Genomic DNA, 21964 nt, shown 5'->3' with positions numbered 1-21964 from the left:
TGACCGCTAGCCCAGGGTCCAGGGAGAGCAACAGGGAGCTGTGTCCATGCTGGATCAGGTGGTGGGCAGGCCTTCCCACGTCCACACATATGTGAGCTGGGCAGCCTGAGCCAGCCTGAATAAGGTGGGCCAGGCTAGCTGGGCCAGGGCCAGCACAGCTTGAGTGGTCGGAGTTATGTGGAAAGGGTCCAACTATCCCAGTCTCGGCCGGGCCAGACTGGTCCCTCTGGCTCCGCTCACCTGTGTGGCACTGAGTGGACTGAGATGGGCCAGGCTGGGCTGATTTTGCAGGAGTAGGTGGGCTGGGGGAAGCTGGGGAGAGCTAACCTGGGCTGACCTTGGTGCACAAGTACCACAGGCAGGGGTTTGGGGGGCGACCCTGCCCTTGCATAGGACAGGCTTGGCCAGGCTAAGCACTTGTGGTTGAGCTGGGCTATCCTGAGCCAAGGGGATCTGACCAAGCTTGGGGCAGCGGGGGGGGGGGGGGGGTACGGAGGCAGGAAGACCTGGGTCCGATGAAATGCTGTCCTCAGTGGGGGCTGTCCTGTCCTGGGCTGGGCTGGGCAGACCTGGATGGACAGGGCTTGGGCAGGCAGGTCTAATGAGCACATCTGATGCAGCCTGGGTGGGACTGTCTTGGGTTGGCTCACCGTGGCTCACCTAGCTGAGCTTGTCTGATGTGTGCAAAGCTGGGCTGGTCTAGGCTGGGCTGAAGTGGTCTTAGCTGGGCTGAACCAAGCTGAGCTGAACGGTCTGGTCTAGGCTGAACTTGGCCAAGTTGGGCTGAACTGGGCTGGGCTGGCCTGGGCTGAACCAAGCTGAGCTGGGCTGGGCTGGGCTGAGCTGGACTTAGCTGGGCTGAACTAGGCTGAGCTTAACTGGGCTGAGTTGGGCTGGGCTGAGCTGGGCTGGGCTGGGCTGGGCTGGGCTGAACTGGGCTGAGCTGAGCTGACCTGAGCTGGGCTGGGCTGGGCTGAACTGGGCTGAGCTGAGCTGACCTGAGCTGGGCTGGGCTGGGCTGAGCTGGGCTGGGCTGGGCTGGGCTGGGCTGGAATGAGCTGGGTTGAGCTGGGTTGAGCTGGGCTGATCTCAACTGAGGTAGCTGAACTGGGCTTAGCTGGGCTGAGCTGGGCTGAGCTGGGGTGAGCTGAGCTGGGCTGGGATGAGCTGGACTGTGCTGGGCTGGGCTGAACTTGGCTAAACTGGGCTGAACGGAGCTGGGTTGGGCTGAACCAGGCTGGGCTGGACTGAGCCAAACTGAGCAAAGCTGAGCTAGGCTGAACTGGGCTGAACTGGGCTGGAATGGGCTGAGCTGAACCAAGCTAAGCTTGGCTAGGCTGAGCTGGGCTGGGCTGAGCTGACCTGAACTGGTCTGAACTGAACTGGACTGAGCTGTGCTGAACTGGGTTGAACCAGGCTGAACTGGGCTGTGGTAGGCTAAGTTGAACTGAGCTGAACTGGTCTGGTCTGGGCTGCTGGGTTGAACCAGGCTAAGGTGGCTGTGCTGGGCTGAGCTGGGCTGAACTGGGCTGGCTTGAGCTAAGTTAGGCTAAGCTGGGCAGGCTGAGCTGGGCTGGACTGAATTGGGCTGAGCTGGGCAAGACTATGCTGAACTAGGCTGAACTGGGCTGAATTGGGTTGGGCTGGGCTGGGCTGAGCTGAATAGGGCTGAGTGTGGTTGGGCTGAACTGGGCTAAACTCAGCTAGGATGGGCTGAGCTGGGCTGAACTGGGATTAGCTGGGTTGAACTGGGATTAGCTGGGCTGGTCTGAGCTGAGCTGGACTGAACTGGGTTGAGCTGAACTGGGCTGAACTGGAATGAGCTAGCTAAGTGGGTTGGGCTTGGCTGAGTGGAGCTCAGCTGAACTTGACTTAGCTGGGCTGGGTTGAGCTGATCTGAACTGAGCTGGGCTGAACTGGGCTGGGCTGGGCTGAAATGAACTGGATTTGGCTGGGCTGGGCTGGGCTGAACTGAGTTGGATGGGGCTTAACTGGGCTGAGCTGAACTGGGCTGAACTCAGCTGAGCTGAGTGGAGCTGAGCTGAACTGGGCTAGGCTGGGTGGGCTGAACTGAACTACACCGGGATAGGCTGAGCTGAGTTGGACTGGGCCAAACTGGTCTGATCTGGGCTGGGCTGAGCTGGGCTGAGCTGAACTGGGCTGTGCTGGGCTGCTGGGTTGAACCAGGCTAAGGTGGCTGTGCTGGGCTGAGCTGGGCTGAACTGGGCTGGCTTGAGCTAAGCTAGGCTAAGCTGGACAGGCTGAGCTGGGCTGGACTGAATTGGGTTGAGCTGGGCAAGACTATGCTGAACTAGGCTGAATTGGGCTGAGCTGGGCTGAACTGGGCTGAGCTGAGCTGAGCTGGGCTGAGCTGAATAGGGCTAAATTTGGTTGGGCTGAACTGGGCTAAACTCAGCTAGGATGGGCTGAGCTGGGCTGAACTGGGATTAGCTGGGCTGAACTGGGAATAGCTGGGCTGAACTGGGATTAGCTGGGCTGGGTTGAGCTGAGCTGGGTTTGCCTGAGTTGGACTGAGCTGGGCTGAGCTGAGCTGGGCTGGACTGAATTGTGCTGAGTTGGGCTGAGCTGGGCTGAGTTGAACTGGTCTGAGGTAGACTGGGCTGGGCTGAGCTGAGCTGAGCTCGGCTGAGCTGAGCTCGGCTGAGCTGAGCTGGACTAGGCTGGACTGAACTGGGCTGAGTTCAACTGGGCTGGCCTGGGCTGGGCTGAACTAGGTTGAGCTGAACTAGGCTAAGCTGGGCTGGGCTGAGTTGAACTGGGCTGAGCTGAGCTGGGCTGGGCTGAGCTAGGCTGAGCCGGGCTGAGCTGGGCTGAGTTCATCTGGGATGGGCTAAGCTGGGCTAAACTGGGCTGGGCTGGGCTGGGCTGAGCTGGGCTGAACTACGTTGAGCTGAACTAGGCTAAACTGGGCTGAACTGGGCTGAGCTGAGCTGAGCTGGGCTGAGCTGGGCTGAACTGGGCTGAGCTGAGCTGAGCTGGGCTGAGCTGGGCTGAACTGGGCTGAGCTGGGCTGAACTGGGCTGAGCTGAGCTGGGCTGAGCTGGGCTGAGCTGGGCTGAACTGGGCTGAGCTGGGCTGAACTGGGCTGAGCTGAGCTGAGCTGGGCTGAGCTGGGCTGACCTGGGCTGAGCTGGGCTGAACTGGGCTGAGCTGAACTGGGCTGAGTTCAGCTAGGATGGGCTAGGCTGGGCTAAACTGGGCTGGGCTGGGCTGGGCTGGGCTAGGCTGGGTTGGGCTGGGCTGGGCTGGGCTGAACTAGGTTGCACTGAACTAGGCTAAGCTGGGCTGGGCTGGGCTGAGCTGGGCTGAACTGGGCTGAGCAGAGCTGAACTGGGCTGACCTGGGCTGAGCTGGGCTGAACTGGGCTGAGCTGGGCTGAGCTGGGCTGAGCTGAACTGGGCTGAGTTCAGCTAGGATGGGCTAGGCTAGGCTAAACTGGGCTGGGCTGGGCTGGGCTGGGCTAGGCTGGGTTGGGCTGGGCTGGGCTGGGCTGAACTAGGTTGCACTGAACTAGGCTAAGCTGGGCTGGGCTGGGCTGGGCTGGGCTGAGCTGAGCTGGGCTGAACTGGGCTGAGCTGGGCTGAACTGGGCTGACCTGGGCTGAATTGGGCTAAACTGAGCTGAACTGACCTGAGCTGGGCTGAGCTGGGCTAGTTCAGCTGTGATGGGCTAAGCTGGGCTAAACTAGGATGGGCTGGGCTGAGCTAGGCTGAGCTGGGCTGGGCTGAATTGTGCTGAGCTAGGCTGGACTGAACTGGCCTGAGCTGAACTGGGATGGGCTGAACTGGGCTGAGTTCAGCTGGGATGGGCTAAGCTGGGCTAAACTGGGCTGAGCTGGGCTCAGCTAGGCTGAGCTGGGCTGGGCTGAATTGTGCTGAGCTAGGCTGGACTGAGCTGGCCTGAGCTGAACTGGGCTGGGCTGAACTGGGCTCAGTTCAGCTACGATGGGCTAAGCTGGGCTAAACTGGGCTGGGCTGGGCTGGGCTGGGCTGAGCTGAGCTGAGCTGGGCTGAGCTGGGCTGAGCTGGGCTGAACTGGGCTGAGCTGGGCTATATTGGGTCGGGTTGGGCTAAAGTGGGTTCAGCTAGTTGGTTTGGTCTGCCTGAATCAGGCTTCAGCGAGTCAAGCAGGGTGTACTGTTTTGCTAGGTCCAGCGGCCAAGGTCAGTGAGGCTACATTGAGTGGGACTGAGCAGGTACGACAAGCCTGGCTGGCAGGCTGAGCCAAACGGAGCTGAAGGATTTTGGTGGAGTTTGTGGACTGAACTCAGATGAGTTAGCCTGCTCGAAATCGGGTCTCCTGGGCTGACGTGGGCCAGGCCGGACCAAGGCGGACTCCCGTGACCTGAGCTGGTCTGAATCAGCAGAGCTAGTGAGGCTGGGTGTGGAGCGGGTTAGTATCACTGCTCTCGGCCGTCCTGACGCGAGGCCACGTGGACTGGTCGGTCTCACCGGACCGAGGGGGCAGCGTGGACAATGACCTGGGGTCTGGGCTCCGGGGAGGAGTCACCACCTGGGGGAGTGGGGGAGGACTGATCCGGGCTCTGCTATGAATGGGGCCTGTAGTCGGGCTCCCTGGAGCCTCCGCAGGTCAGGACACGAGTCAGACACCTCTGCTCCCCGAGAACCCCACGTTCCTGCCACTCAGGGCTGCGGGCAGGGCGTCCTGGCCAAAGGTAAGAACACCCCTGCTTCTGGCAGGGACACAGGGGTTCGTGGGAGGGCGTTGCTAGCAGACTCGGGGAACAAGAGTCCAAAATGAGCATCTGCCCCCTGAGGCTGGAGAAGGGGTCCCCGTGCGCCCCTCCACCCGACCACCCCGCTCTGCCCCACACTTCTCCCCCTCAGACTCCGCCGGTCGGCACTGACACTGCCTCCGCCCCCACAGCCTCCATCCAGGCCCCCCTCGTCTTCCCCTTGGCCACCTGCTGCAAAGGCACCGTCGCCACTGCCCCGTCCGTGACACTGGGCTGCCTGGTCACGGGCTACTTCCCGATGCCGGTGACCGTGACCTGGGATGCGGGGTCCCTGAACAAGAGCGTCGTGACCCTCCCCGCCACCCTCCAGGAGACCTCTGGCCTCTACACCACCACCAGCCACGTGACCGTCTGGGGCGAGTGGGCCAAACAGAGGTTCACCTGCAGTGTGGCTCACGCGGAGTCCCCCACCATCAACAAGACCGTCAGTGGTGAGCCACGGTCGGGCTGGAGGGGGGGGCAGGCGTGGCGGGAGCGGCTAGGAGAGGAGGAAGGCGCCTGGGCGGGCACGTGGGTGTCGTGGGCTCAGGGGGCTGACGCCACGCTGCCACCTTCACCCCTAGCGTGTGCCATGAACTTCATTCCCCCCACCGTGAAGCTCTTCCACTCCTCGTGTGACCCCCTCGGTGACACCGGTAGCACCATCCAGCTCCTGTGCCTCATCTCCGGCTACGTCCCAGGTGACATGGAGGTCACCTGGCTGGTGGATGGGCAGAAGGCCACGAACATATTCCCATACACTGCCCCCGGCAGGCAGGAGGGCAAGGTGACCTCCACCCACAGCGAGCTCAACATCACGCAGGGTGAGTGGGTGTCCCAAAAGACCTACACTTGCCAGGTCACCTATCAAGGCTTCACCTTTGAGGACAACGCTCGCAAGTGCACAGGTATGGCTCCGCATCCCCTCCAACACCCAGGTACGTGGGCTCAGAGGAGGGCCAAGCCACACCCTCACACAGCACCTCCCACACACTCCCCTGCAGAGTCTGACCCCCGAGGTGTGAGCACCTACCTGAGCCCGCCCAGCCCTCTTGACCTGTACGTCCACAAGTCGCCCAAGATCACCTGCCTGGTGGTGGACCTGGCCAACACAAAGGGCATGATCCTGACCTGGTCGCGGGAGAATGGGGAGTCTGTGCACCCAGACCCGATGGTCGAGAAGATTCAGTACAACGGGACAATCACCGTCACTTCCACCCTGCCTGTGGATGCCACTGACTGGGTTGAGGGGGAGACCTACCAATGCAAGGTGACCCATCCGGACCTGCCCAAGGACATCGTGCGCTCCATTGCCAAAGCCCCCGGTGAGCCGCGCAGGCCCCAGGGAGGGGAGGGGGGGCAAGTGGGCCTCCCGGGCTGCAGCCTGGGCTGACCCCACACCTGTCCACAGGCCGGCGTTTCCCCCCGGAGGTGTACGTGTTCCTGCCGCCCGAGGGGGAGCCGAAGACCAAGGACAAAGTCACTCTCACGTGCCTGATCCAGAACTTCTTTCCCCCGGACATCTCGGTGCAATGGCTTCAAAACGACAGCCCTGTTCGGACGGAACAGCAGGCCACCACGTGGCCCCACAAGGCCACCGGCCCCAGCCCAGCCTTCTTTGTCTTCAGTCGCCTTGAGGTCAGCCGGGCAGACTGGGAGCAGAGGGATGTGTTCACCTGCCAAGTGGTGCACGAGGCGCTGCCTGGCTCTAGGACGCTCAAGAAATCCGTGTCCAAAAACCCTGGTAAATGATGCCCACCCCTCCCCCCAGAGCTCCATCCTGCTGGGGCGGGGGAGGGGCCGGCCGGACCTGCCGGTCTGTTGTTGTCAATAAACACTGCAGTGCCTGCCTCAGAGTCCTGAGGGCACCCATTCTTGGGGGTGGGTGGGGCTGCCAGGCAGGGGTGTCTTGGCACAGAGGAAGGGACCCCCAGAGGAGGGGGCAGATGGGGGTAGTCTGTCCACCGTCATCATCCATGTCCCAGGCCCCTCCCTGCCACTACGGGTCCTGCTCACTCAAAGGGGTCCCAAAAGCCACAGGATGGTCCCAGGGGAAGGACCACAGACACCTCAGGGAGCCCACGGCCCCTCCCTCTGCTGGAGGCCACAGAGGTCTCAGCCTCCACCCCCAGCCTCCTGCCGGGCCCTCTGGACACAGACAAGCCCCTGGATCCCCAGGCCAGCTGCACACACACAGGCCCTTTGATGGAGAAACGGGCCAAGTCAAACCCCCACTCAGGTACCTGCACTCAGAACAGCCCCTTCACTGCCACCTCCTCACACACGAGAACCAGGGCCCGGACCGCTCGCACACCCGAGCCGAGGGGCTCTAACTGCCCCTGCCCTGCCTGCACACACGGTCACAACAGGCCAGGGTCAACACGAGTGCCCCATGTTGCCTCTCAGCCTCACTCCACCCTGGATCCATGCCGGGGACGCACCCGCCCAGACTCGCAGGCACGTTCCCGTGAGCCTCACAGCGAGTCCACAGCAGCTCCAACATCACCACCAGCCACAGGCACGCCACGTGGCGGACGTGTCCCACATGCTGACACGTGGCCTCCCACGGTCTGCTCTCTCGCCCGGGCCGCCCCCAAGCCCTTCTCTGTCATAGCTGGACCGCTGGATCCAACGTGGATGTGGAGAGGCCTCCCACCCCAAACTCCTCTCACGGCCCGGGCCTCCTCAGTCCAGCCCCTCCGTCAGCTGCACCCCATGGACAAACACACACACTGACACACGGACACGCGCACACCTACAGTGTGGGCTGTGTCCCCCGCTCCCGCTGGACCACGTCCCAGAACAGGCTGCTGGCCCTATCCCGGGGCTAGAGGCCGAGGGGGTCAGAGCCAGGGTCTAAGCCCATACAGCCCTAGACCCCCTGCTCCCGTCATGCTCACACACACACAAGCACCCACCATATCCATCTGGCCCACACGCTGCTGACACAAGCCCGGAAGCACTGGCTTGTGCAGTGCACACGGGAGCCTGAGGGCCACGCACGACAGCCTCGCTCTGCAGAGCCTGTCAGGGGAGAGTGGGGCCAGGGCAGGAGGAGCCGGGAGACTGGGCCCAGTGTAGGAGCAGGTAGCAGCTCTGGGCACCCTCAGGCCTGAACAAAGTCCACAGCACCGAGCCAACCCCTTAAAGCACCAGCTTCATTGACTCCTGGGGCTACCCCAGGTCCTGTGAGCTGGGCTACAGAGCTCAGACCCCTCAGGGCTTGGGGCAGGTGGCCATCCGCGTACAGTTCAGAAAGGTCCTTGTGGGCCAGCGCTGGCGAAGCCCAGTGGGGACGGGGCTGGGGAGGCCTGGTGGGTGGCCGCAGGCTCTGCAGTGGGCAACAGAGCTGCTAGGGGTAGGAGTCAAGGGAGGGAAGGCCACTCCCACACAGCCACTGGCCAACTTGGGGGGCTTCCGCCCCCGCCCCAGAGGGGCAGCTGCAGAGCAGGCGGGACGAGGCGGTCTGCCTTCCAGCCACCAGCACACCAGCAGCAGCCGAGGCCAAGGCTTCTGTACTGTGTCCCCCTCCTGGGGCAGGTGGGGGAGGGGAGAGGAGGGACGGGCCTGCCATGGTCCCGCCCCCCGGCACGTGCGGAGGCTGGGCGTGGTCTTGTGTCCGCCTCCCCGGGGGGGCCGGGCCTGCCATGGCTCCGCCCTCCCCGGCACGTGCAGAGGCTGGGCCGGGAAGGCTGACTGGCCGGTGCCTGCAGAGCTGGAGCTCCAGGACCTGTGTGCGGACGCCGCTGAGAGCTACGAGCTGGACGAGCTGTGGACCAGCCTGCTGGTCTTCATCACCCTCTTCCTGCTCAGCGTGAGCTACGGAGCCGCCATCACCCTCTTCAAGGTGGGAGCACAGGGGTCCCTGTGCCAGGGAGGGGGCGGGGCGAGGTGGGGGGGAGGCCTGCTCCCTCACGCTGTCCTCACGCGCGCCCTCCCCCAGGTGAAGTCGGTACTTGCCACCGTCTTGCAGAAGCCGCAGACCTTCCAGGACTACGCAAACATACAGGCAGCGAAGTAGCCGGGAGCCAGAGCAACGAGGGCTCGCTTCCCCCTCCCCCTCCCCATGTCTGAGGCAGTGTGCCTGCCCTGGGGGGGGGGGGGGGGGGGGGGTGGTAAGCGCAGCACACAGGCATCCAGAAGGTTCCAGCTCAGCCCCAAGGTCCAAGGCACCGATGGGACCTGCCAATCACAGCCCCTACCCCGCCCACTTTGGGACAAGCCGCAGAAGATCATCGGTCTCTCGGCAAAGTGACCTGGTGTCAGGGCCACTCCTGTTCTGACCGAACAACCCCCAAAGCACGCTGAGGGGGAAGCCCGTGGCCCCGCCCACCGCTGAGTTCTGAGCCAAAAAAGGACTCCGAGCCCAAGCCCAGACTCAGCCCGACCTCCCTGCCACCAGGTCCAAGTGCCTGCCCCTGGGCCCAGCCTTCCCACCGGCCACTCGCAGCACCTGCCCCTGCAGAATGCAGGTCTGTGGGCAGGGCTCCCGGTGGGAGGAGGGGTCTCGCAGCAGAAGGAACTGCCCACGGGTCCTGGGCCAGCAGCTCCCACCCTGTCCACCCAGGCCCCATGTGACCTCTCATTCCTGGCTTGGCAACCCTCTTGCCCTGTTAACTTCATTTTGAGTTTCTTAGTAAAGTGCCTTCTTACAAATCCCTGTCACCTGAACACTTTTTGGGAGAGGTGCCTGCTGTCCTGCGGGGGTGGTGGGAGGCAGGTCTGCCCAAGGATGTAGACAAGAGGCCAGAGGGAATGGGCAGGGGGCAGTTCTGGGCCTGAAGGCCCAGGTGGCCAGCCAGCGGCTCCCTGCGAGAATCCCTCTGACGCCCCAGACACCCCAGCTCTGTCCCCATCACTCCTGCTCTGCTGACGTCAAGACTCACTGCCCCTTCCCATGCTAATGTGAACGCAACAGTCTCCCCGTGACAAACTCGCAGTAGCTACCTCTCTGGTCTGTGCAGAAGGCCACAGGAACACAGCAGCACAATCACCAAGGTCAGGGCCAGCATCAGCCTCCAGGGACCACCAGTCACCCACCCCAATCTGTCCACCCACTGAGCACACACAGACAGGACAATCCTTGGCCCCCATCCCACCAGCCAGCCTGGATGTCCCAGTGAGCTGAGCAAGACACAAAAGCAAACAAGCTGTCTGGGGCTGGCCACCGCCATCTTCGAGAAGAAACCTGATGAGCCTGGAAGGCAGGAGCCAAGATGCTGGTGAGACAGTCAGCTGACCAAGGACAGTGGTGGGCATGAGGCTATGCCCCGCTCCTGAGAATAAAGAGGTGGTTTCCCTGGGTGGAGAGACCTTCCCACAAGAGTCTCTATGAAGTCCACTGGAAATTGGGGGAGAATACGTGAACACACACAATGAAAAGTAGGATTCCTTCATATACAAAATGTTTGGGAACCAATAAAAGGAAAGAAAGTGAGCAGTGGATCCTTCACAGAGAGGAAAAACCAAATGGCCAATGAGAAGACAATGTTTCAATAACTACAGAAGTTACACTAAGGAGGAAGCCAGAGGGGCACGGCCCTCTCAGCCCTGTCTGAGGGGGTGTGATTTGTTAGGACCATCGCTCAGGGCCCATGGCCGCATTCCCAGCGCCCGAATGCCCAGACCCTCTGGAAAAAGAGATTCTGCTCATGGAGGTGGTCTTCCACAGAAAGCCTCCCATCCCTGTCCCATGTCCCATGGGCTCTGACACAAACCAGGAATGGAAATGAGTGACAGCAAGTGTGCAGCCTGGGGGCAGAAAACCCAGGATTGGGCAACTCTGAGATTCGTTCAGAGACACAGAGGATTTGGTCTAAATGGAACATCAGGGAAGCTGGGGGTGGGGGCTAAAACAGGTCAAGGCCACACCACAGCCCACCACTCACATGCAGACACACACAGTCCCAGGAAACCAGGCCCCACACTGATAAAATAGAGGAGATATTCAGCTTTAAGTCTCTTCCTGAGTGCCCAGGAAGGCTCTACTTTGACCAAGGCCAGAACGACATGACCAGACTTCCCAGCAGGGGCTCCTTCTCTGCCCTGAGCACATGCCATACCTCTGCTTCAGCGGCAAATAACCTGCAGGAAACATTGCAAACAGGAAGATAAGAGTAAGACCTCCCCACATTCCCATAAGGTTGGAGCCTGCAGCCTTGCACATACTGAAAACAGGACATGAGTCTGTGACTTTCTGGAATGTTCTTCGTCATGAGTATCTGTAGCTCTTCGTGTGAGAAACCCCCACACTAAAGGTTGCTTCTGGAGCGAGTGTGGGTCCCAGCAGCTGCTTCACGTGGGCTCCAGTAAATCCTTTCTCCTTTTTCTCTAAAATTGTATAAAAGGGGTGCAGGGTGGTACGTGCCCTGTATTTTATATGCAGGTTCCAGGATGCAGTAGAGGCCACACCAAGTGTGGGAGGAAATACCTAGGCCATGGCACTGGGATAGCATGAAAAATTACAGATAGATTATAGATAGATAGAAAGATAGATAGATAGATAGATGATATATAGGTAGATTAGATAGATAGATAGATAGATAGATAGATAGATAAAGGTGGGTAGATAGACGATAGGTAGATAGACGATAGACTGATAGATGATGGTAGATAGATAGGCTGGTATAGATAGATTAGATAGATAGATAGATAAGGTAGGTAGATAGATGATTGATAGATGATAGTTGACAGATAGATGATAGACTGATAGATGATGATGATGATGATAAATAGGCTGGTATAGATAGATAGATAGATAGATAGATAGATAGATAGATAGATAGATGATAGATAGATAAAGGTAGGTCGGTAGGCAGGCATGCAGATAGATGATAGATAGATAGATAGATAGATGATAGATAGGCTGGTATAGATAGGTAGAGAGAGAGAGAGATAAGCTGGTATAGATAAGTAAATAGATAGATAGATAGATAGATAGACTGATATATATATATATATATATATATATGTAGATAGATAGACTGAAGATAGACTAATAGATGATAGATTAGATGGATGATGGATGGATAGATAGACTGATAGATGATAGATAAGATAGGGAGATAGATTGATAGATGATAGATTGAGGATAGACTGATAGATGATGATGATAGATGATAGACTAATAGATGATAGATAGATGACAGACTGATAGATGATGAAAGATGATAGATTAGATAGATAGATAGATAGATAGATAAATGATAGACTGATAGATGATGATAGATAGATGATAGATAACTGATAGACTGAAGATAGACTGATAGATGATAGATTAGATAGATGATAGATGGATGGATGGATAGATAAGGTAGGTAGGTAGATAGGCAGATAGATGATAGATTGATAGATGATAGGTAAACTGATAGATGATGATAGAGTAAAATTTTAAGAAAGTTTTGCTATTTTGCACCAAGACCCACCCTCACCTGCAAGTTTCTCACATGCCACAGCCTAGGTCCTTCCTCCCACCTCCTGGGCTGGAGGCCCCCTGAGGGCAGAGCTGTCTTCTTTCTCTGACTTGTGGCCCAGATCCTGAGACCCACCCTATGGACCCCAGAACGGGGACAAGGGCTCGGCTCACATGGGCTCCCAGTGCTCATGGGCAGAATGCATGTCCCCCAAGCTTGGGAGGACAGAGTGCTGGTCACCAGTCAAGAGAGGCCTGCAGAGGCCAGTCGCACTGGGAGCACAGTCTGAGAGCAGGGTAGGAGAGGATTGTGCCAGCAATAAGAGGTTGCATTCTCAGGGTCCCCTCTGTCCCTCCTTCTTTCCTTCTCTTATGAATCCACCACAGCAGGCTGAACAGTGGCCCCCCAAAGCTATGCCCACGGCCTAATCCCTGGAACCTGTGAATGTGACTTTGGGAAAAGGGTCTTTGCAGATGTGATTAAAGTTAAGGACCTTAAGATGAGATCGTCCAGGCCCCAAACCTGATGGCAGGTGACTTTACAAGAGGCAGAAGAGGAGAGACAGATGCAGAGACAGACGCAGAGAAGCCACGTGAAGACGGAAGCAGAGACGGAAAGACACAGCCACAACCCCAGGGGTGCTTGGGGCCCCAGGAGCTGGAAGAGACAGGAAGAACACCTCCTGGATCTCCAGAGCTGGGAGAGTAAATTTCTGTTGTTTGAAGACCCTCAGTCCGTGGTCCTTGGTCACAGCAGCCATGGGATGCCCAGATGCCCAGCCAGCAGGCCTCAGCCAAGAGGAAGTCCCTCCTCCTTCAAGAAAAGCCCAAGGAGGCTAGTATCCAAAATCTATAAAGAACTCACCAAACTCCACACCTGAAAAATAAATAAGCCAATGAAGAAATGGGCAGAAAACATGAATAGACACTTCTCTAAAGAAGACATCCAGATGGCCAACAGGCACATGAAAAGATGCTCAACGTCGCTCCTCATCAGGGAAATACAAATCAAAACCACACTCAGATATCACCTCACGCCAGAGTGGCTAAAATGAACAAATCGGGAGACTATAGATGCTGGCGAGGATGTGGAGAAACAGGAACCCTCTTGCACCGTTGGTGGGCATGCAAACTGGTGCAGCCGCTCTGGGAAACAGTGTGGAGGTTCCTCAAAAAATTAAAAATAGATCTACCCTATGACCCAGCAATAGCACTGCTAGGAATTTACCCAAGGGATACAGGAGTGCTGATGCATAGGGGCATTTGAACCCCAATGTTTACAGCAGCACTTTCAACAATAGCCAAATTATGGAAAAAGCCTAAGTGTCCATCCACTGATGAACGGAGAAAGAAATTGTGGTTTATATACACAATGGAATACTACGTGGCAATGAGAAAGAATGAAATATGGCCTTTTGTAGCAACGTGGATGGAACTGGAGAGTGTTATGCTAAGTGAAATAAGTCATACAGAGAAAGGCAGTTACCATATGTTTTTACTCTTATGTGGATCCTGAGACACTTAACAGAAGACCATGCGGGAGGGGAAGGGGAAAAAAAGAGAGGGAGGGAGCCAAAGCATAAGAGACTCTTAAAAACTGAGAACAAACTGAGGGTTGATGGGGGGTGGGAGGGAGGGGAGGCGGGTGATGGGCATGGAGGAGGGCACCTGTTGGGAAGAACACTGGGTGTTGTATGGAAACCAATTTGACAGTAAATTTCATATTTAAAAAATAAACAAATAATAAAAAAAAAGCCCAAGGAGTATTCCCTGGCTCTTTCCACCCCCAGTAGGACCCTCACGCTGGGCACAGCCCCTGACACATGGCAGGTGCTTGGTCAGTCTTCACAGAGTGCGTTTCAGACCTCTTTCCTGAGTCCAGGTCCTTCCACCCACGGGTGGACAGACCCTGATGTCGCATCTCAGGTCCAGGGACACCTCCTCTTTTGCCCTGTGTCCCAGGTTGTCTGTGTGCATGCTGCCCACGTGTGGGTGCCCAAGTTGAGGAGCAGGGAGGCTGAAGGAGAAGGTGGCCCACCGAGTCTGCCCGACCCGTCTCTCACTTTCTCTGCTCTCTGGGGCAGGGGCTGCTCAGGGGGGAACCCCAGTGCTTTGGACCCTCAGAGGGTGCACAGTCCAGGGATTCATGGGCACCTGCCTCAGGGACAGTCCCCTGCTCACAAGGGTATGCAGGGCTGGCAGGATGAATTATCCCTTATAGGTGATTCTGGGGGATCCTGGGGTTCATAACGAAACCCCCAGAGCTCCCTGGAGCCAGGCCACTGTGTGTCTGTGCCATCCTGGGCTCCCCTCCCTGCACCTGTCTCTCCTCTGCCTCTTGGCCTGCCCTGACTCCCCCTTCCTTGGGCCATCAGAGCCCATCAGGGGGAAAAAACATTGGCAGACATCTCCATCGAGCCTGAAGCTTGCTGCCACTCCCCCTGGTGGTGTCCTTCCTGGGAGTGGATCATTGGTTCCTGTGTGTAGCTCCAGAACCTTCTGTGCATGAAGAAGTGAATGATCAAACGGGCACAGACACAAGCTGGGCCCAACCTGCACCAGGGAGGGCTAGTCAGGACGCACAGAAGAGGCAACTCAGGAGCTCAGACAGCGGCAGGAGAGCCCTGGCTCTAGAGGGTGGGCTGGGGAGCTGGCCCTACCCACAGAACTCCAGGCTCCCAGACAGGGACAGCCCCCATGCCCTCACCCCAGCCATACCCTGGGGCCCCAGCTGTTTGAGGGCTGTTCCAGGAAGGGTGGCCACGATCACAGCCAGGCTGGAGTGGCTCTTCACGCTCATACCCTCCCCTGTAGCCAGAAGGTCTGCCGAGGCCTGCTGGCTTGCCAGGGGTTACTCTGGGAAAGCCCTGTCCCTCCAGGCCCCACCCCTGCAGACCTTCACTCCACCTCCACCTCTGAGACCATCTCTACCCCAGTGTCCCTGAGCCCTCCCTGTGTCTATTGCAGCCTTTGCCTCCTTGCCTCTCAGCCCCCAGCCAGCCACATGGAGCCGTGACCCCACCAGGCCACCCGACTTTGCACCCACATGACCCCAGGCCAGAGTCAGCCTCCCGGGGGTCGTACCGGCCAGGCCGCACACACCTGGCTCCACCACAGCCAGACCACAGACCAGACATGACGTGGAGGCGAGCAGCCACCACTGGTGGGACAGGAAGTGGGCAAATGACCCCATCTGTGGGCCAGACACAGTCACGCAGCCCCTCCCGGCCCACCCCTCACAACCTCAGCCCACCGACAACACTAATGGCCCAGAGTAGGGCAGGTGGTTGCTGAGACCCTGCGGCCATCAGGTGGGAATGCAGGAGACCCAGGCCTTCATCCTCAACTTCAATGCTCTTGGGAGGCAGATGGACATACAGCCCTGGGCCACCTGGCTGAGGGAAGCCTGAGCCTCTCAGATGCAGTGGACCCTCCAGCAGCCTTGAGCATGTGGGTCCAGATGTGGCTCAGGCGTCCTCACTTCAGTCAGCCCGTCCTGACCCTGCTGTGCCCTAGAGGATGGAGAACAGGCACCAGGACAGAGAGCAGATGGAGAAAGGAGGGTCGGCATGACGCCCCAGATCACAGGGCCGAGCTGTAACAGGCAGCTAGCTAGGTGAATGTGGGCTGGGCTGGGCTGAACTGTTCTGGGCTGGGCTGGGCTGAACTGGGCTGTTCTGGGCTGAACTGGGCTGAACTGGGCTGAACTGGGCTGAGCTGGGCTGGGCTGAACTGGGCTAAACTGGGCTGAGCTGGTCTGTTCTGGACTGAACTGGGCTGAACTGAGCTGGGCTTGGCTGGGCTGAACTGGGCTGAACTGGGCTGGAATGGGCTGAGCTGAGTTGAACTGGGCTGAATTGGGCTGAACTGAGCTGAGCTGAGCTGGGCTGAGCTGAGTTGAACTGGGCTGAACTGAGCTGACCTGGGCTGAGCTGGGCTGAGCTGGGCTGAGCTGAGCTGAACGGGGCTGAGCTGGGCTGGGCTGAGCTGGGCTGAGCTGGGCTGGGCTGAACTGGGCTGAACTGAGCTGACTTGAGCTGAGCTGGGCTGAACTGGGCTGAACTGAGCTGACCTGGGCTGAGCTGGGCTGAACTGGGCTGAGCTGAGCTGGGCTGAACTGGGCTGAACTGGGCTGAGCTGGTCTGTTCTGGACTGAACTGGGCTGAACTGAGCTGGGCTTGGCTGGGCTGAACTGGGCTGAACTGGGCTGGAATGGGCTGAGCTGAGTTGAACTGGGCTGAATTGGGCTGAACTGAGCTGAGCTGAACTGGGCTGAATTGGGCTGAACTGGGCTGAACTGAGCTGACCTGGGCTGAGCTGGGCTGAGCTGGGCTGAGCTGAGCTGGGCTGAGCTAGGCTGGGCTGAGCTGGGCTGAGCTGAGCTGGGCTGAGCTAGGCTGGGCTGAACTGGGCTGAACTGAGCTGACTTGGGCTGAGCTGGGCTGAACTGGGCTGAGCTGGGCTGGACTGAACTGGGCTGAACTGAGCTGACCTGGGCTGAGCTGGGCTGAGCTGGGCTGAGCTGAGCTGGGCTGAGCTAGGCTGGGCTGAGCTGGGCTGAGCTGAGCTGGGCTGAGCTAGGCTGGGCTGAACTGGGCTGAACTGAGCTGACTTGGGCTGAGCTGGGCTGAACTGGGCTGAGCTGGGCTGGACTGAACTGGGCTGAACTGAGCTGACCTGGGCTGAGCTGGGCTGAACTGGGCTGAGCTGGGCTGAGCTGGCCTGAGCTGAGCTGAGTTAAACTGGGCTGAACTGGGCTGAACTGGGCTGAGCTGGGCTGGGCTGGGCTAGGTTGAGCTAAACCAGGCTGGGCTGGGCTGAGTTGAACTGGGCTGAGCTGGGCTAAGCTGAGCTGGGCTGGGCTGAGCTGAGCTGAGCTGAGCTGGGCTAGGTTGAGCTAAACTGGGCTGGGCTGGGCTGAGTTGAACTGGGCTGAGCTGGGATGAACTGGGCTGAACTGGGCTGAGCTGGGCTGGGCTGGGCTAGGTTGAGCTAAACCAGGCTGGGCTGAGCTGAGTTGAACTGGGCTGAGCTGGGCTGAGCTGGACTGGGCTGGGCTGAGCTGGGCTGGGCTGGGTTGAGCTGAGCTGAGCTGAGCTGGGCTGAGCTGAGCTGAGCTGGGCTAGGTTGAGCTAAACCGGTCTAGGCTGGGCTGAGTTGAACTAGGCTGAGCTGGGATGAACTGGGCTGAACTGGGCTGAGCTGGGCTGGGCTGGGCTAGGTTGAGTTAAACCGGGCTGGGCTAGGCTGAGCTTAGCTGGGTTGCACTGGGCTGAGCTGGGCTGGGCTGAGCTGGGCTGAGCTGGGCTGAGCTGGGCTGGACTGGACTAAACTGTTCTGGGCTGAGCTGAGCTGAGCTGAGCTGGGCTGAGCTGAGCTGGGCTGAGCTAGGCTGAACTGGGCTGAACTTGGCTGAGCTAAACCAGGCTGGGCTGGACTGGGATGAGCTGAGCTGGTTTGCCCTGGGCTGAGCTCGGTTGGGCTGAGCTGAACTGTTCTGGGCTGGGCTGAGCTGGGCTGAGCTGGGCTGGGCTGGGCTAAGCTGAGCTGAGCTGAGCTGCGCTGAGTTGAACTGGACTGAGCTGGGCTGGGCTGGGCTGAGCTTACCTGGGCTGAACTGGGCTTAACTGGGCTGAGCTGAGCTGGGCTGAGCTGAGCTGGGCTAGGCTGAACTAAACCAGGCTGGGCTGGGCTGGGCTGGGCTGAGCTTAGCTGGGTTGCACTGGGCTGAGCTGGGCTGGGCTGGGCTGAGCTGAGCTGGGCTGAGCTGAGCTGGGCTGAGCTGGGCTGAGCTGGGCTGAGCTGAGCCGGGCTGAACTGGGCTGAACTGGGCTGAGCTGGGCTGAGCTGGGCTGAGCTGGGCTAAGCTGAGCTGAGCTGAGTTGAACTGGGCTGAGCTGAGCTGAGCTGGGCTGAGCTGGGCTGAACTGGGCTGAGCTAAACCGGGCTGGGCTGGGCTGAGCTTAGCTGGCTTGCCCTGGGCTGAGCTGGGTTGGGCTGAGCTAAGCTGAGCTGAGCTGGATTGCACTGGGCTGAGCTGAACTGTTCTGGGCTGGGCTGAGCTGGGCTGAGCTGGGCTGGGCTGGGCTAAGCTGAGCTGAGCTGAGCTGCACTGAGTTGAACTGGACTGAGCTGGGCTGGGCTGGGCTGGGCTGAGCTGAGCTGGGCTGAGCTGGGCTTAACTGGGCTGAGCTGAGCTGGGCTGAGCTGAGCTGGGCTGGGCTGAACTGGGCTGAACTGAGCTGACCTGGGCTGAGCTGGGCTGAACTGGGCTGAACTGAGCTGACCTGGGCCGAGCTGGGCTGAGCTGGGCTGAGCTGAGTTGAACTGGGCTGAACTGGGCTGAACTGAGCTGACCTGGGCTGAGCTGGGCTGAACTGGGCTGAACTGAGCTGACCTGGGCCGAGCTGGGCTGAGCTGGGCTGAGCTGAGTTGAACTGGGCTGAACTGGGCTGAGCTGGGCTCAGCTGGGCTCAGCTGAGTTGAACTGGGCTGAGCTGGGCTGAGCTGAGTTGAACTGGGCTGAGCTGGGCTGAACTTGGCTGAGCTGGACTGAACTGGGCTGAACTGAGCTGACCTGGGCTGAGCTGAGTTGAATTGAGCTGACCTGGGCTGAGCTGGGCTGAGCTGGGCTGAGCTGGGCTGAGCTGGGCTGAGCTGGGTTGACCTGGACTGAGCTGGCCTGAACTGGGCTGGGCTAGGGTGCAAGGGAAGGTGTTGTTTGGGTTAGCGTCAGCCCCCAGAGATCTGGTCTCCAGCCAGGCTGGCCCCTGTGTTCCTCGGGGATGCATGAGGGCCATGCTACTTCCTTTGCAGCCATGATCCCCTCTCTCCTCACCAGTCCCTGAAGGAAATTGGTCCTGTATGAGCAGATCATGCCTCGTGTTCTTGACTTTTCCAGCAGGGATATCCCAGGACTGAGTTGGAATTAGGCCTCTGACCTCCAAAACTTCATAGGCCACAGAGGTCAACTGTCACTGATCTGGAGGCTGCGGGTGGGTGGGTGGATGGGGACCCTGACTGGTTGGTGGGAAGGGGGTCCCAGAGGAACAGACCTCATCTCCTGCCCTGTGCCACCTCTTACCTGGCAACTGGCCCTGGTGCAGACTCGCTTCAAGCCTGGACTGCTCTGCCTGTGCCCCCGCTCTGGGCCCACCTGTCATGATCCCCAAAGCCCAACAGAGAGCATGTCTGTGCCCACTGCACAGATGGGAAGCTGAAAGTCCAGCAGCGCGTGCGGACTCAGCCAGTGAGTGGGAGAGCCGTGTTCAGTAACCACGAATCCCGTCTGGGAGTGGCCTGTGCCCGAGGCCTTCTCCCAGGAACATGCCCAGGTCCTCGTGCTAGAACCCTGACAAGCACGTTCAGAAACGGTGCAGGAGGACCCAGGCAGCCGGTGCCGACCCCAGGTCCACGGCACGTGAGCTGAATGACCTCAGGGCTGTCACTAACCCTCTCTGTGCCAGCTTCCTCCAGTGTAAAGGAGAGACGGGCATCATCCCGGGCTCGTGAGGCCGTCACGGGTCCAGGCAGCATGCGGGCCCGCCGCCTCACAGAGCGTCCTGTGTTGCAGAGCCCAAAGCCAGCCCCCGTGTCTTCCCGCTGAGCCTCAAGACCAGGGACCCAGCCGGGCAAGTGGTCATCGCCTGCCTGGTGCAAGGGTTCTTCCCGCCGGAGCCCGTGACAGTAACTTGGAGCCCCAGCAAGGAAGGCGCGTCCATCCGGAACTTCCCCGCGGTGAAGTCTGCTTCTGGGAACCTGTACACCACGAGCAGCCAGCTGACCCTGCCGGCCAGCCAGTGCCCCGATGGCACGTCCCTGCAATGCCACGTGGAGCACTACGCCGTCACCAGCCCGGCCGTGTCCGTGCCCTGCACAGGTCAGAGGGCAGGCTGGGGCGGGGCGGGGGCCACCACATTCTCACCCTGACCCGCCACCTGGAACTCCCCCGGGACGAGAGTGGGCTGCCGGGCCCAGCTCCCGGCGAGTGGCCGAGACAGGCACCCGGGAAGGAGCTGGAGGGAGGGGGAGGGGAGGTGGGCAGAGGGGCTCACTGACCTGCTCAACCTTCCCCCCAGTTCCAGATGACCCCCCTCCTCAGTGTTCCCCGTGCAATGAACCCCACCTGTCACTACACAAGCCCGCCCTCGAGGACCTGCTTCTGGGCTCCAATGCCAGCATCACGTGCACACTGAGCGGCCTGAAAAACCCCAAGGGTGCCCTGTTCTCCTGGACACCCTCAGGGGGGAAGGAGGCCATCCAGAAGCCCCCGGAGCGTGACTCCTGTGGCTGCTACAGTGTGTCCAGTGTCCTTCCAGGCTGCGCTGAGCCATGGAACCGTGGGGAGAACTTCTCCTGCACCGCCACCCATCCCGAGCTCAAGACGCCAAAAACTGACACCATCTCCAAAGTCCTAGGTGGGCCCAGACCCTGACCGTGAGGTGCCATTGGGCAACTCCTTGGCCTGCCTTCTCCCTCAAGCCCCTGGGCTTAGAGGCTCCCACCCACATTTTACTAGAGGACACTGAGGCTTGGGGTGCCCAGACCCCCCACCCGGCTCTCTGCCCTGCGGGGAACCCTTTCCCGAGGACACTGAGGCTTGGGGTGCCCAGACCCCCCACCCAGCTCTCTGCCCTGCGGGGAACCCTTTCCCGAGGACACTGAGGCTTGGGGTGCCCAGACCCCCCACCCGGCTCTCTGCCCTGCGGGGAACACTTCCCGAGGACACTGAGGCTTGGGGTGCCCAGACCCCCCACCTGGCTCTCTGCCCTCTGGGGAACCCTTTCCCGAGGACACTGAGGCTTGGGGTGCCCAGACCCCCCACCCGGCTCTCTGCCCTGCGGGGAACCCTTTCCCGAGGACACTGAGGCTTGGGGTGCCCAGACCCCCCACCCGGCTCTCTGCCCTGCGGGGAACCCTTTCCCGAGGACACTGAGGCTTGGGGTGCCCAGACCCCCCACCCGGCTCTCTGCCCTGCGGGGAACCCTTTCCCGAGGACACTGAGGCTCGGGGTGCCCAGACCCCCCACCCGGCTCTCTGCCCTGCGGGCAACACTTTCCCGAGGACACTGAGGCTTGGGGTGCCCAGACCCTTAACCCAGCTTTCTGCCCTCCAGAGAACACTTTCCGGCCCCAGGTCCACCTGCTGCCGCCGCCGTCGGAAGAGCTGGCCCTCAATGAGCTGGTGTCGCTGACGTGCCTCGTGCGAGGCTTCAGCCCCGAGGACGTGCTGGTACGATGGCTGCAAGGATCCCAGGAGCTGTCCCGGGAGAAGTACCTGACCTGGGGCCCCCTGCAGGAGCCCGACCAGAGCGTCCCCACCTTTGCCACGACCAGCGTGCTGCGAGTGTCGGCCGAGGACTGGAAGCAGGGGGAGAAGTTCTCCTGCATGGTGGGTCACGAGGCCCTGCCCCTGGCCTTCACCCAGAAGACCATCGACCGCCTGGCGGGTAAACCCACCCACGTCAACGTGTCTGTGGTCATGTCGGATGTGGAAGGCGTCTGCTATTGAACTGCCCACCTGCCCCTCCCTGAATAAACTCCGTACTGGCCCAAAGCAGCCCCACGCTTCCTTCAGGCTGCCTGTCTGTCCATATTCAGGGTCTGCGGCCAGGGCACGGCAGGGCCCGCAGCGGGGAGGGTGACTGCTGCCCTGACCCTTTGGGGCCTCACTTTCCTTGCTCGGCCTTCACACCCGTGTGTGTGTGTGTGTGTGTGTGTGTGTGTGTGTGAGCACATGGTCCACAGCAAGGCAAGCTGGGAGCCAAACCCGAGGTCGACAGTCAGCGAGGTGGGCAC

General features: G+C 59.9%; 1 protein-coding gene and 1 gene segment (V, D, J or C); both read left to right on the top strand.

Moving 5' to 3' along the window:
* Positions 1-21725, top strand: part of LOC122222684 — a 171637-nt gene extending 149912 nt beyond the window's left edge. Inside the window, exons 8-10 of the mRNA XM_042943232.1 lie at positions 19741-20046; positions 20246-20584; positions 21283-21725. Coding sequence (XP_042799166.1) covers positions 19741-20046; positions 20246-20584; positions 21283-21677 — 1040 coding nt within the window. The 3' untranslated portion in view covers positions 21678-21725. The remainder of the gene's footprint in view (positions 1-19740; positions 20047-20245; positions 20585-21282) is intronic.
* On the top strand, positions 4112-8866 carry LOC122223211. The segment is given in 7 exon segments: positions 4112-4696; positions 4909-5208; positions 5341-5664; positions 5761-6081; positions 6168-6500; positions 8470-8603; positions 8700-8866. Coding segments are annotated over 7 exon segments (1617 nt in total).
* Positions 21726-21964: the final 239 nt, after the last annotated feature.

This window comes from Panthera leo, chromosome B3, assembly GCF_018350215.1.
Source record: "Panthera leo isolate Ple1 chromosome B3, P.leo_Ple1_pat1.1, whole genome shotgun sequence".
Lineage (NCBI taxonomy): Eukaryota > Metazoa > Chordata > Mammalia > Carnivora > Felidae > Panthera > Panthera leo.
The sequence above is the reverse complement of the archived record's forward strand: the minus strand, read 5'-3'. Positions and strand labels throughout refer to the sequence as shown.